The following is a 13110-nucleotide window of genomic DNA, read 5'->3' on the forward strand; positions in this document are numbered from 1 at the left end:
TTCCACATGTCCAAAACTGAAGTTATCTGCCCCACCATGAGACCCTTTTTTCCTATTTTTTCCTATTATGGAAGGCAATTATATTCTGACCTAGTCTTGCAGGCTCAGAATCTATGTGTCATCCTGGAATTATCCCTTTCACTCTTCATATCCAATATTTTGCTGAAGCCTGATGGCTTTACTTTTCTAACTTCTTATATATCCCTTCCCTCCTGATACTGTCACCATCTTTGTAAAGGCCCTCATCACCTTGTACTTGGATCAATAAAATAATCTGCTATTAGCTCCCTGCCCAAGGTCTCTTCCCTCTCCAGCCCATCCTTCACTCAGCTAACAAAATTTAGATTTTCCTAAAATATGTCTGTGTAATATTTTTTGAAATGTAATAAATATTCTCTTGTTGGGGTTTTCATGGGGTCTCTGGAGGAAGCCTTCTTTTCAGTTCAGTAATTACCATAAATGTAGCCAGGGATTAAGGTCCAAATCTTTATTGTCTCTTTCCAAGTCTTGTCTCCTTTCCTGCAGCCTGCTTAGCTTTCTTATAGTCCAGATCCTGGGGCTGGGCAGCTTTCTGGAAAGCCTTTCAGTCTAGGCTTGGTTACATGAGCTTGAGCTCCTGCCTCCTTCTTGGCTTCTGAATCTCCCTGAATTCCAAGGGTTGTGCTTAGCCTCCAGCCAGTACAAAGGTGGATGATGGAATGAATATGTCTCAGCCTCCAAGAGCTTCTAGTGTGCTTGTCCTTTCTGGCTGTGACAGCTCCTCCTTATATGTCCCACACTGAGTATACACCAATCATTATATCACTAGGAAACCGTTATTTGTTGTAGGATTAAATCAATGCTAAACTAGATTTAACCATTGTCTCCTCAATTCCACTTAGTACCTTGTTTCAAGGTACTGGCCCATAATATCTCCTTGTACGATTAAATCAATTATAATGAACCATGCTAAATTAAGAGTTATTGTCTCTATTACTTCCACTGACTTTAGTACCTTGTTTCAAGTTCTGGCCCATAACATGTCTGCCTATGTTACCCTATTCCCCACTCAGTAAACTCTAGCAGCTTCCTGTGGCCTCCAAGATCAAGCATAATGTCTTTTGTTTGGTGTTCAAAGCCTTTTATAACCACCCATTTCCCAAAAACCTTTCCAGAATGCTTACATATATCTCCAGTGTAAACTCTGAGAGATCTGGTAACACTGGATTCCTTGGTGTTTTTCTAAATTCGGGCATTTTCACTAACTGTCCTCTAAGTCTAAAATATTCTCCTTGCTAATTTCACCACCTGGCTTTCTTCAAATCCCAACTAAAATTCCACTTTCTATAGGAAGCCTTTTCTAATCTCTTAATTCTAATTCATTTCCTCCTTCTAATTGATCATTGTTGATCATGTTGTATCTGTAGTAGTTTTCACTTCTCTCTCTCATTAGTTTCTACTCTCTAGGATTCAATCTGTTGCATTCAATGTTACCTTTCTTTGTAGCACAATTTTTTGCACTTAGTAAGCACTTAATAAATGGTTGACTATTATAGAATGTCTCTTATGGAGTTTAACCCCAAAGGCAGAAGAGATATAGATGATAGCTATCAGAGATAGATGGATCAAGATTTAATTATTATTATTTTTAGAATGGGGGAACTCATTGGCATGTTTTTGGTAAATAACATAGGGAGAGATTAAAGATAAGTGAGAGTAGGGATTATGAGTTGGAGGTGGGCCAGCAATTTACTGGAGAAGACAGATTGTAATAGGATCACTAAGGCAAAATCCTTAGTAAGGAAAAGGCTTCTTCTTACAATACAACGTGAAAGAGGAGACAGTGGCAGAAGGCATCTGAATATTATGAAATGAAGAGGAGGTAAGAAGAGGAAGTTCTCTGGAAATGATCCAAGTCTTTTCAGTAAAATATAAGATAACACTCTCAGCTGAGAGTTATGGGAGGTTTGAAGAGAGATGAGATTTGGAAGATTGTCTACAGTGAGTTGGGATTGTGAATTTATTTGGGGAAGGGGTGTGTAAAAGGATTGCCTTCCCATAGTGAACTCTTACTGGAGGTTGTATAACATAAATTTGTAATGGACTCAACAGAGTCCTGAGGTTTTTCTGTAACTGCTTTCAGCAGCACATATATAAGAGCAAAGGCAGAGGAATTTGGAAATGATCTAAGGTAAGGTTTAGCAGGGTAAGATCTTCAATCTTGGGGCAGAGAACTGTAGAGAAAAGGATATTGTGAAATGGTTTACCAAGAGGTCAGTGGGGAAGGGAGGAGAGTCTAAGTAGTATAGGAGAATTATCCTGGGGGAAAAAACTGAGCAGTGGAGGGAAAAAAATTTCAGCGTTCATAAATATGAAAGTGGTACATTTGTATACCTGGAAAGATCAAGGACATGACTTTTGTGGCTGAAGTAGTAGAATAAAGAGAAGATCTTGAATAAGATGTGAGAAACTGAGATTCATGTGTGTTAGGGAATATCTATCTATCTATCTATCTATCTATCTATCTATCTATCTATATATTCAAATCCTCTACCATGAAGACAGAGGTTGGGAGACTGGGGGAGAGGGGGAGATGGCTTTGATCCAGGCACTAAACTCATGGAAGAAAGGAAAAGGTATAAGGTCACTAGGCAATGTCTACTAGAATCTTGATTGCAGGATAGAGAGGGATTGAGGAGGACAGGTTGTTGAATGGTAATGGAACAAAAGATTTCCCAACTTTTCCACCTCAGAGAGGCAGAGGGAATGACAGAAAACACAGGCAGTGCTAGAAAAGGTGGCCAAGAGGGCTATGTCATTAGGAGGGAACCCGTCTCATCAAGAGTCAGAATATGGCAAGAATGAAAAAGAAAAGCATTTAAGAAGAAAATGCAAGCCTGTTTCCTATGGGATAAGGGTAGTGACTGTTTTAAATATTTGCTTTTCTTTAACATCCCTTGTACTAGTGAGTGACCATAGTAATTCAGTCTTGCTATCTTGAAGAAGAAGGTCTTTGAGTAGGAAGGGGAGCATATTTGAATTTAGGGGAAAGAAAATAGTATTTTGTGGAAAGGAAATGATGAATGGATTTCAAGCAAATGAAAAAGCAACGTACAGTAAACCAGTTTTACTCCTACCTACTACCTCCTACATACTTATCTTCCTTTATCAGGAATAGCCTCTGTTTTCCCATTATTTTTTTTTCTATCCCCAAATCCACCCTACCTCCCGCTACCCCTAGCCCTTTTCAAATTAGATTAATATCTTCTAATTTCCTTAAGACTCAATTTGCAGCTTTATCCTAGTCTTACTACATAACAGTTTATTGTCATGCCTGGATACCGTTCTGCAATGAATACTGAATACTCCAGCTTTTTTTCAAAAAATTTTAATCTACTACTCTCTCTCTCTTTAGGGACATTTAAAGATGTGTCAAGCTGGCATCTAAATTCTCATTTCTTCTCTATTGTGATGTTTAGAATATATTCATGCTTCATTGTTTATTGCTCTGGATTTTTCCTTTTCCTGATAGGGAAAGAGATGAATTAATGTCTGCGCTAGTTACAGTAAGGAAGACTTTGTCAGAGATGCAGCAAATGGAATCCAATGCCTATGAGCAAGTGAAACAGGCTGTCCTGATGACAGAAGAAGCCAACTTTGAGAAAACCAAGGTAAGTGGAGCAGAGACTAAGGGGCAGCCTTACTAGTAGCTTGTTTTTTCTTTAGATATTTTCTTCTGTGATTCTTCTGTCATTGTACTCTCTATGGCCACCATTTACACAATGGATTTCTGTTTTTCTGTCCATTTCTTTTTATCCTTTGGAGAATTTTCTCAAGTCTTTAAAAAAATTTCTAGTAAATCATCACTAAGAGCTACAGTATTGAAAAATTATTTAGAAGAGTAGGTATTACGTGCTTATATGTGCATATACGCGTGTGTGCACGTGTATATGTGTACGGTTTTATTTTCTTTTTAGAGTGTGTAAGTTTTAGAGTATGTTGTGAAGGGATTTATAATATGTGTAGAAAAGGAATCTGCTTCATTACAATGTTATGAAAGTTAAATTACATAAAATTTAACTTAATCCTAAAGCAAATTGCTATTGTTCCATGAAATGAATTGCATTCTGTACTTCAATATCTTATATTATGGTACCATCTAGTGTTGAATTAATGTATTGCAAGCCAATCATAGCATGATTTTTTTACATGCTATCATCAGGTCATGGAATTAGAGTGGGAAAGGACGTTAGAAGTCATGTAATCTAACTTTTTAATTTTTATAAGTTTGGAAACATGTCCAATAATGCTAGTATGACTTGCGGAATGTCATATAGATTGTAAATCGAGGGCCAAGACTCAAACCAAGACTTTCTGATTCTTAGTCAAGTATTCTTTATGATATATACCATTTTAGACAATTTTATTGGGAAAGGAAAAGTTAATACCAAAATAAACCTGACATCAAAATCTTGTATGCAGAAATGTTCTTTCTTTTTTGTTGTTGTTGTTGCATGGCAATTGGGGTTAAGTGATTTGTCCAGAATCACGTATCTAGGACATGTTGTATCTGAGACTGGATTTGAACTCAGATCCTCCTGACAGGGCTGGTGCTCTATCCACTGCACCATCTAGCTGCCCTATACATAGAAGGAGGGAAGTGTTAAGAAAATACATGTAACTTAAGAAAACTTTAGGGGCAGCTAGGTGGCGCAGTGGATACAGCACCAGCCCTGAACTCAGGAGGACCCGAGTTCAAATGTGATCTCAGACACTTAACACCTCCTAACTGTGTGACCCTGGGCAAGTCACTTAACTCCAGCCTCAGGGAAAAAAAAAAAAAAAGAAAGAAAGAAAGAAAAAGAAAACTTTAAAATTATTTCTTCTTTCCTGAAATAAATTTTTTCAATAATGTTGAGATTTGATTTTTGTTAATCATAGTAATTAAGTTACCTCTTCAGTTGTTATACTCTTAGTTCTCTTTAAAATGGTTCCTTTTAAAAACCTATTTAGTATACTATACCCTGCTTATACATGCTATGTAGATCACCTTTTTGTCTCATGGTTCTTTCTAGCTTTAAAATTATGATACTCAATACTGTGCACTTGGTTTACTTTGATGATTGACCATTTCACATGAATTTTTGTGTACTTAATAAGTTTCATATTAGATATCCTAAGCTTATTGACTAGTAATACCTCCTCTCAGAGAGATGTGAAAAAGGGTGAATGTCCTCCATCATGTAACGCTATTGATGACATGTATTGAACTTTAAAGCTGGACAGGATTGTGCCCAATTTTCCTGTTCTATGAGTGAGGGAGCTGGGAACCTGAGAATTTTACCTGAATACAATGAACACACTCTTAACTACTTGTGACATTGATCAAGATTGGAGAGGATACAATTTTGATGATTTTTTTTTTTTTTTTTTGATTGGGCAGGGAGGGGGACCCATACCTGTTATTTTATTGTTGTGAGGAATTCTGATTATGGAAGTGTTCGCTTCATTTGTTCAGTTGATCATCTTGTCTGTAACAGAATCTTAGAGGGGAACCCAAGCACTAAGAAGTTAGTTGGTCATAGTCACCCAGCCATCATGGACAGAGGTTGAACTTGAATCCAGGTCTTCATGATTTCAGGCTTGGCTTTTTTATTCTCTTCCACTTGTCCATTTTTAGGATTAGGAAAAAGTGATTTTTTTTTTTTTTAAACATCAACAAAATTCCTACTCCATGAAATGATACTGGTTGAAAAATAAATAGTATCAAGGAGAGTTTAGAAGCTTAGAATATATGGAAATATTGCTAATTTTTTGAGACTAGTATCATAGAAGATAACTTGGATCAGCTATTTATCCAACTGCAGGGCCATAACCAGGGTGCCAAAAGACTTCTTGGAACAGAAGGGTAGAAAACCCTGTCTGGCAAGAGTCAGAAACTCCAGTGAACCAAGAGGCGGGTAGAAAGGGGGCTGTTCATTCCATCACGGAAGAGAAAGCAAGCAGTTTGTGATCTTTTTGCCATTCCATATGATGTTTACTGAAGGTTTTAAATATATGCTTGCTATTATTTTAAGGAATAGTCCATTTATTCCTATACTCTCAAGCATTTTTAGTAGGAATGGATGTTGGATTTTATCAAATGCTTTTTCTGCATCTATTGAGATGATCATATGGTTTTTATTAATTTGATTATTAATATGGTCAATTATATTAAACCAGCTCTGCATTCCTGGTATAAATCCCACTTGGTCATAGTGTATTATCCTGGGGGTGATTTTCTGAAGTTTATTTGCTAATATCTTATTTAAGATTTTAGCATCAATATTCATTAAGGAAATTGGTCTATAGTTTTCTTTCTCAGTTTTCGATCTACCTGGTTTAGGTATCAGTACCACGTCTGTGTCATAGAAGGAATTTGGTAGGACTCCTTCAATCCCTATTTTTTCAAACAGTTTACATAGCATTGGAGTTAGTTATTCTTTAAATGTTTGGTAGAATTCACATGTAAATCCATCTGGTCCTGGGGACTTTTTCTTAGGAAGTTGGTTAATAGCTTGTTTTATTTCTTTTTCTGAGATGGGACTATTTAGACTACTTACTTGTTAATCTGGGCAAGCTATATTTTTGAAAGTATTCTTCCATTTCATTTAAGTTATCGAATTTATCGGCATAAAGTTGAGCAAAGTAGCTCCTAACTATTGTTCTAATTTCCTCTTCATTAGTGGTGAGTTCACCCTTTTCATTTTCAAGACTAACAATTTGCTTTTTCTCTTTCCTTTTTTTAGTCAGGTTTACTAAAGGTTTGTCTATTTTGTTGGTTTTTTCATAGAACCAATTCTTAGTTTTATTAATTAATTCAATAGTTTTTTTGCTTTCAATTTTATTAATCTCACCTTTTATTTTTTGAATTTCAAGTTTTGTGTTTGTCTGGGGGTTTTTAATTTGTTCCTTTTCTAGCAATTTTAGTTGTAAGCCCAATTCGTTGGCCCTCTCTTTCTCTATTTTTTGCAAGTAGGCCTGTAGAGATATAAAACTTCCCCTTATTAGTGCTTTGGCTGTATCCCACACATTTTGGTATGATGTCTCATTATTGTCATTTTCTTGGGTGAAGTTATTAATTATGTCTATGATTTGCTGTTTTACCTAATCATTCTTTAGTATAAGATTATTTAGTTTCCAATTATTTTTGGGTCTATTTTCCCCTGGCTTTTTATTAAATGTAATTTTAATTGCATTGTGGTCTGAAAAGGATGCATTTACTATTTCTGCCTTACTGCATTTGATTTTGAGGTTTTTATGCCCTAGTATATGATCAATTTTTGTATAGGTTCCATGAACTGCTGAGAAGAAAGTATACTCCTTTCTGTCTCCATTTAGCTTTCGCCAAAGATCTATCATATCAAACTTTTCTAGTATTCTATTTACCTCTTTGACTTCTTTCTTATTTATTTTGTGGTTTGATTTATCTAATTCTGAGAGTGCAAGGTTGAGATCTACCACTATTATAGTTTTGCTATCTATTTCTTCTTGGAGCTCTCTTAATTTCTCTTTTAAGAATTTAGATGCTGCACCACTTGGTGCCTATATGTTTAATATTGATACTGCTTCATTATTGATGCTACCCTTTAGCAGGATGTAATGCCCTTCCTTATCTCTTTTAATTAGATCAATTTTTGTTTTTGCTTGATCTGAGATGAGGATGGCTACTCCTGCTTTTTTGGTTTTGCCTGAAGCATAATAGATTCTGCTCCACCCTTTTACTTTTAGTTTGAATGTATCACCCTGTTTCAGGTGTGTTTCCTGTAAACAACATATAGTAGGATTCTGACTTTTAATCCAGTCTGCTAACTGCTTCCTCTTTATGAGGCAGTTTGCCCCATTCACATTTATGGTTAGAAGGACTAATTCTATATTGCTTGCCATCCTATTAACCCCTGCTTATGCTTTTCCCCTTTTCTTCCCTCTTACCCCCCTACCCAGTATTAAACTGGTAAACACCACTTGCTTTTCACAGCCCTCCCTTTTTAGGATCCCTCCCCCACCTTAAAGTTCCTCCTCTTATTTTACCCCTTTTCCTCACAATTTCTGTATTCCCTTCCCCTTAGCTTACTCCTTCCCTTTCACTTTTCAATGAAGTGGAAGAAGTTTCACCATAAATCAAATATGTCTATTGATACACACTATGTTCATCTCCCTCCTTTCTTTCTCTCAGATATAATAGGTTACCTTTGCCTCTTCATGAGATGTAGTACCACCACTTTACACTTTTTTATGATATAATTTCCTTTCCACCTCTACTTTCTAAGACAAATTGTACATATGTTCTTTACATATTTTTTTGGCAGAACTATAGTTCTCAAGATTTCTTTTTACCTTTTTAGAAATCTCTTGAGTTCTGTATTTGAAGATCAAACATTTTATGTAGGTCTGGTTTTTTTCATCAAGAATAGATGGAATTCATTTATTTCGTTAAATGTCCATCTTCTTCCCTGGAATACAATGCTCATTCTTGCTGGGTAAGTTATTCTTGGCTGCATACCAAGTTCCTTAGCCAGTTTGCGATCTTTTTGTATTGGAGCTAATTGTTTTTGATCATTAAGTGCGGGGATCATTTGTCATCTTCCTCATGGCATATGAGGTCCCCTTTCCTTGGGTGTTAAAGAAGGAAATGGCAATCCTTCCCCAAATAGGTGCTTTTTTTGATGAAGGAACTGAAGCCTTTCCTCTGATTTCCCCCTCCCCTATTCATAAAAGCATCATCTTAGACCTGGGAGGGAATTTAAGGATCTTTTAATGCTCATAGGAGATACTACTAAGGCAGAAAGATGTGAAGTGATTTGCCTCATCTCAGAAAATGACTCATTGATATCTTATTGAAACTGAGCTGAGGAAAAGACGCATTATAACCAAATGATAATCGCAACTTACAAACTGTTAGATCTGCCACTATTTTGCTCAAATTCTCCATTTTACAGACAACAAACAGGCCTAGAATCCTTGTCAGAACAAGGACTAGAAGCTAGTAGTCCTTGCTCCCAGGCCAGAACTCTTTAGGCCAGATTGTTTATACTTGATCTCCTTTGCCTATCACCCCTGGTCATATGAACCAGAATAAGTAGTGGGGGTATTGGAAGAGGGGAACAATGGGGTTTTTCAATAGATCTGCTCAGATAAAGTGTGGTAAGGTAGCTCCTGTAGGGCTATTCTTGCTGGCACTGAAGGGGAACTACTTCACTAGACCAGAACAGCCTGTATATCTGTATGAGGACCCTTTGACCTGATAACTGGTTCTTTTTTTTAATTGCTCAATAAGTGATTACATATAGAAATAGAAAATAAGCTCCCTGTGAGCAGGAAATATCTTATTAGAATATGATCTCTTACTATCCTATCAACTTTTCTGCCAGTATTTTTACTCATATCATTTACTTTACCTTTTTTTCCCCTAGAGGAGCAAAATAAATATTAGACAACCTTTAAATTTCCTACTCTGTAGCAATTTCTCATCCAGGATTAAGGACTCAGATGCCCTACCTTAATTATTGTTTTGATAGTTAGAAACAGAATTTGCCCTAGAGTGAACTACTTGATAAGATAAAATATAGCTATTCCTCTGAAACCAAAAATTCTTTTCAATATGTTTATATCACTTTATGATAACATGTTATGCTAAAATGAAAAAAGTTGCGCTTTTGTTATACTTAGTTGTAAAGGGACGGTTGTCTCTAAGTTATCCTTCCAGACGGCAGTCTCCCAGACAGACTCAGAGAAATATACTCCAATTCACTGGCTTCTTTTATTATAGGCCCCTTTGGTCCCTGGGCTGCTGCCCATGAACACCTAAAAGCTGCTTCTCTAGAAGCCTTTTTGACCATTTCCCCTACTTCTTGAGCCAGGGTCTTACTTCTCCTGACCAATGCTATCTTAATTTTGATTTGGCTCTGACAGTTCTCAATTTCTTTACGCATGGCACACTTCTTGTAAAAAATAATTTTGTTAGATTTTTCATACTCTCAGTTATGTCTCTGATCTGAATTATCTTCTCCTTGGCACCTCTTAATGACCCTAAGCATCCACCGGATTAGATTGAAGTGAACTTTTGCCATTTTTATCATCTCACTTTCCATTCTGTTAAGGAAATATACAAATCCCCCCATTTTGGCAACCAGTGCCTGAGTTTCTTCAGCCAAAATAATTTCCATTGATGATGCACTGCCACTCATCGAGGTCATCTTTCTCTGAGTTGGAATAGTTCTTATCCACTTCTTGTTCAGTGAAGAGAAGCCACTTGGATCAAATTGTAGGTATGAAGTGTATCTTTGAAATTAAGTTTGGTTTGGAATTGTAGTGTTCACCTAATTGCTCTCCTACTAATTCCCATTCATCTAGATCCAATTCTTTTTCCAGAGAAAAACAAGGACATATGACCTGCACAGTTTTAAAAGTTCAGTAATCTCCTCCAAAATTATAATCAATCCTTGGCTTTTTATAACCTTGATAATGCTCTCTAAACAGTTTCCTTGAACAGAAGGCATTTGTCCCATTTCACTGAAATTTCACTTTAGCTCTTTAACAAAGTTAAACAAAGTTTAACAAAAGTTTAACAAAGTTTCCTTGTTACTCACACTTCTGGGTCAGAGAGACTTTTCCACTGAGATCTGGATCAGAGGCTTTTCCACTGGAATCAGGATCTTGTCGATCCCTGTTCGGGCGCCAAAATGTAAAGGTCAGGGCTAGCTCCTCTGAAGGGCTCAGAATAAGTCCTTGTCAGGATAAGCAAAAGTCCTTGCCCCACATTGTGGGCACCAAATTGTAAAGGTCCGGTCGTCTCTAAGTTATCCTTCCAGACTGCCGTCTCACTTAGTGAGATGAGTTTTATTCCCCTATTAGTATTCTTAGTTTTAAGGGAATATGTCAGTATATTCCTTTTACTTCTACCAGATTAAAACATATATTTCCATTGTGAAATTAGCAAATCTTCAAGATAACTTTTCATCTTGAAATTTATAAGAAAAAGTCATAATTTGACAGGGTGGCAAACTTGTTGCTTTAAAAAAAAAAAAAAAAAAAAAAAAGGAAGATTTGTACAGACTGTGCTGCATAGCATTACTATTGCATTACTCGTATTCTCTAATATTTTTTCCCCAGAACTTGAAACAAGGTGCTAAGTCACTGATAGAGACAATGCTTATGCACTTAGTTCACACCTTTAAAGGAGTTTACACCTTTAGAGAGCATATATAAGGAGGAGATTCACAAGTCAAGGAGATTAACAAGTCGGGCAGAACTTTAAGAAAGAAGTTCTCAAGATCAGACTCACAAGCCCACTAAGAGACAAGCCCACTCTTGGATTTCTGGGAGATTTACAAGTCAGAAGCCCACAATCCCACTCTCAGAGGCAGAGAAGATTCATTCCATCTTCCACCTTTGTGCTGGCTGGAGGCTGAAGGACAAACCTTTGGATTTGGAGACATTCGGAGGAAGCTCTTGGAACCAAGGAGAAAGATAGGCCTCTATTAAAGCTAGCCAAGCCCCAGGAAAAGAGACAAGACTTTGAAGGAGAAAATAAAAGAATCTGGACTTTTAACTCCTGGATGCATTTGGGATTATTGAACTGAACTAAAACTAAGGCTGCTTCCAGAAGCTCCCAAAGAAACCTGCTCCCAGAGAATGATTACATTTTAGAGAAGAGAACATTATATGTGCCAATTAGTATTTTTGTTTATTTTTAACCAGTTTTATTTTCAGTTTCCTCCTCCCTCTACCATTGAAAAAGCAAGAAAGACAACACAAATGCACATCATAAATAATATGGCAATCATATCAGATTCCCACATTAACCATATCCAAAGAAAAATGAAATAAAATGACTTCATCTCAGTCTTAAAAGATAAGCATATAATAGATAATAGAGTAGAATAAATTATATTGCCCACTCCAGTTATATCTCTGACTAAATAACTTACATTCTTCTATCCAACCAGAAATCTAAACCTATCCTTTGCTTTCATTGCTTAAGCATCCTCTGACCCTTAATTCTAGATCATGACATTATTGCTCCTTTGATTTCATTTTCCTTCCTTGCCAGTCTTGAAGCTATAGTCAACTAATTCAAATCTATGTCATTCTCTGTTTTCACATCTCTTGCCTTCTGATCTTATTGTCACTCCTCCCTTGCCAGTGTCATCTCTGGATTACTTCCATAATCTACTTCCTCCACTGTTGCTAAACAGAGCTGGAAGAATTTACACAGTAGTATTGAAAGTGTATATCATAAATTTGACTGGGTCCTCATTTCAACAATGCAGTCTTTTTTATTTCCCTCTAGTAGAACTCTTTTTCACTCTCTGTAAGCTTTTCTTATCTTTTCAAGCCTGCCACACCTCCTCTCTCTCAGCAATGATAATCAATGCTATTTATTGTAAGTTCCCTTTTCTCCCCTTTTCCTTATCTCAAAATATCTTGACATTATCTCCCATCCTAGATTTCATTCCTTTAGCTTCTAACTATGGAGGGAAGGACTTCTCTTAGCCAAGTATTTCTTTCTGTACTTGTCCTTGATCGAGCCCCTCCAGGTTTCTTTAGCAACTTGTAACTTTAGTCATCCTATCTTTAATCAGTATGTTAGCTTCTTATTCCTTTCAAATGTGTCCAAAACTTCTTCGTTTTTAAACAACCTTTTTTAGTGACAGCCATCCTTTCAAGATACTGTTGTACAACTGTGTGACCCTGGGCAAGTCACTTAAGTGAAATCCCTTTCTGAAAAGTTACCCACTGAAAGATATCAATTGCTAAATCTTATGGTATTTCTTTCTTTCTTAATTTTTTAACAAGTCTTTATTTTTCTTAACCTATTTGCTGCATTCTTGGGAGACTGTTGGATATTCTCTTCTCTCTGGGCTTTTGTGATCTTGTTGATTTTCTTCCTGCCTGTTTAATGCATCTTTCTTCATATCATAACTCCTTATAGTTTTCCTGATAGCTCTGTCCAAGGCTCTCTCCTTTTCTCTCTCCATAGTCACTCTTGGTGACCTCATGAACTCACAAGGGTTCAAGTGTTGCTATGTATCTGACTTACAGGTCTCCATTTCCAGTCTAGTTTCCATCTTGAGTTTTAGTTCTCTATTA

General features: G+C 36.6%; 1 protein-coding gene across 1 annotated transcript in view; it reads left to right on the forward strand.

Moving 5' to 3' along the window:
• The window catches only part of SDCCAG8 (SHH signaling and ciliogenesis regulator SDCCAG8), a 246686-nt gene that overhangs the window by 57196 nt on the left and 176380 nt on the right, over positions 1-13110 (forward strand). The window contains 1 exon segment of the mRNA XM_074262533.1: positions 3512-3650. Within this exon segment, the coding sequence (XP_074118634.1) occupies positions 3512-3650 (139 nt within the window).

This window comes from Sminthopsis crassicaudata, chromosome 4 (genome assembly GCF_048593235.1).
Source record: "Sminthopsis crassicaudata isolate SCR6 chromosome 4, ASM4859323v1, whole genome shotgun sequence".
Classification (NCBI taxonomy): Eukaryota; Metazoa; Chordata; class Mammalia; order Dasyuromorphia; family Dasyuridae; genus Sminthopsis; species Sminthopsis crassicaudata.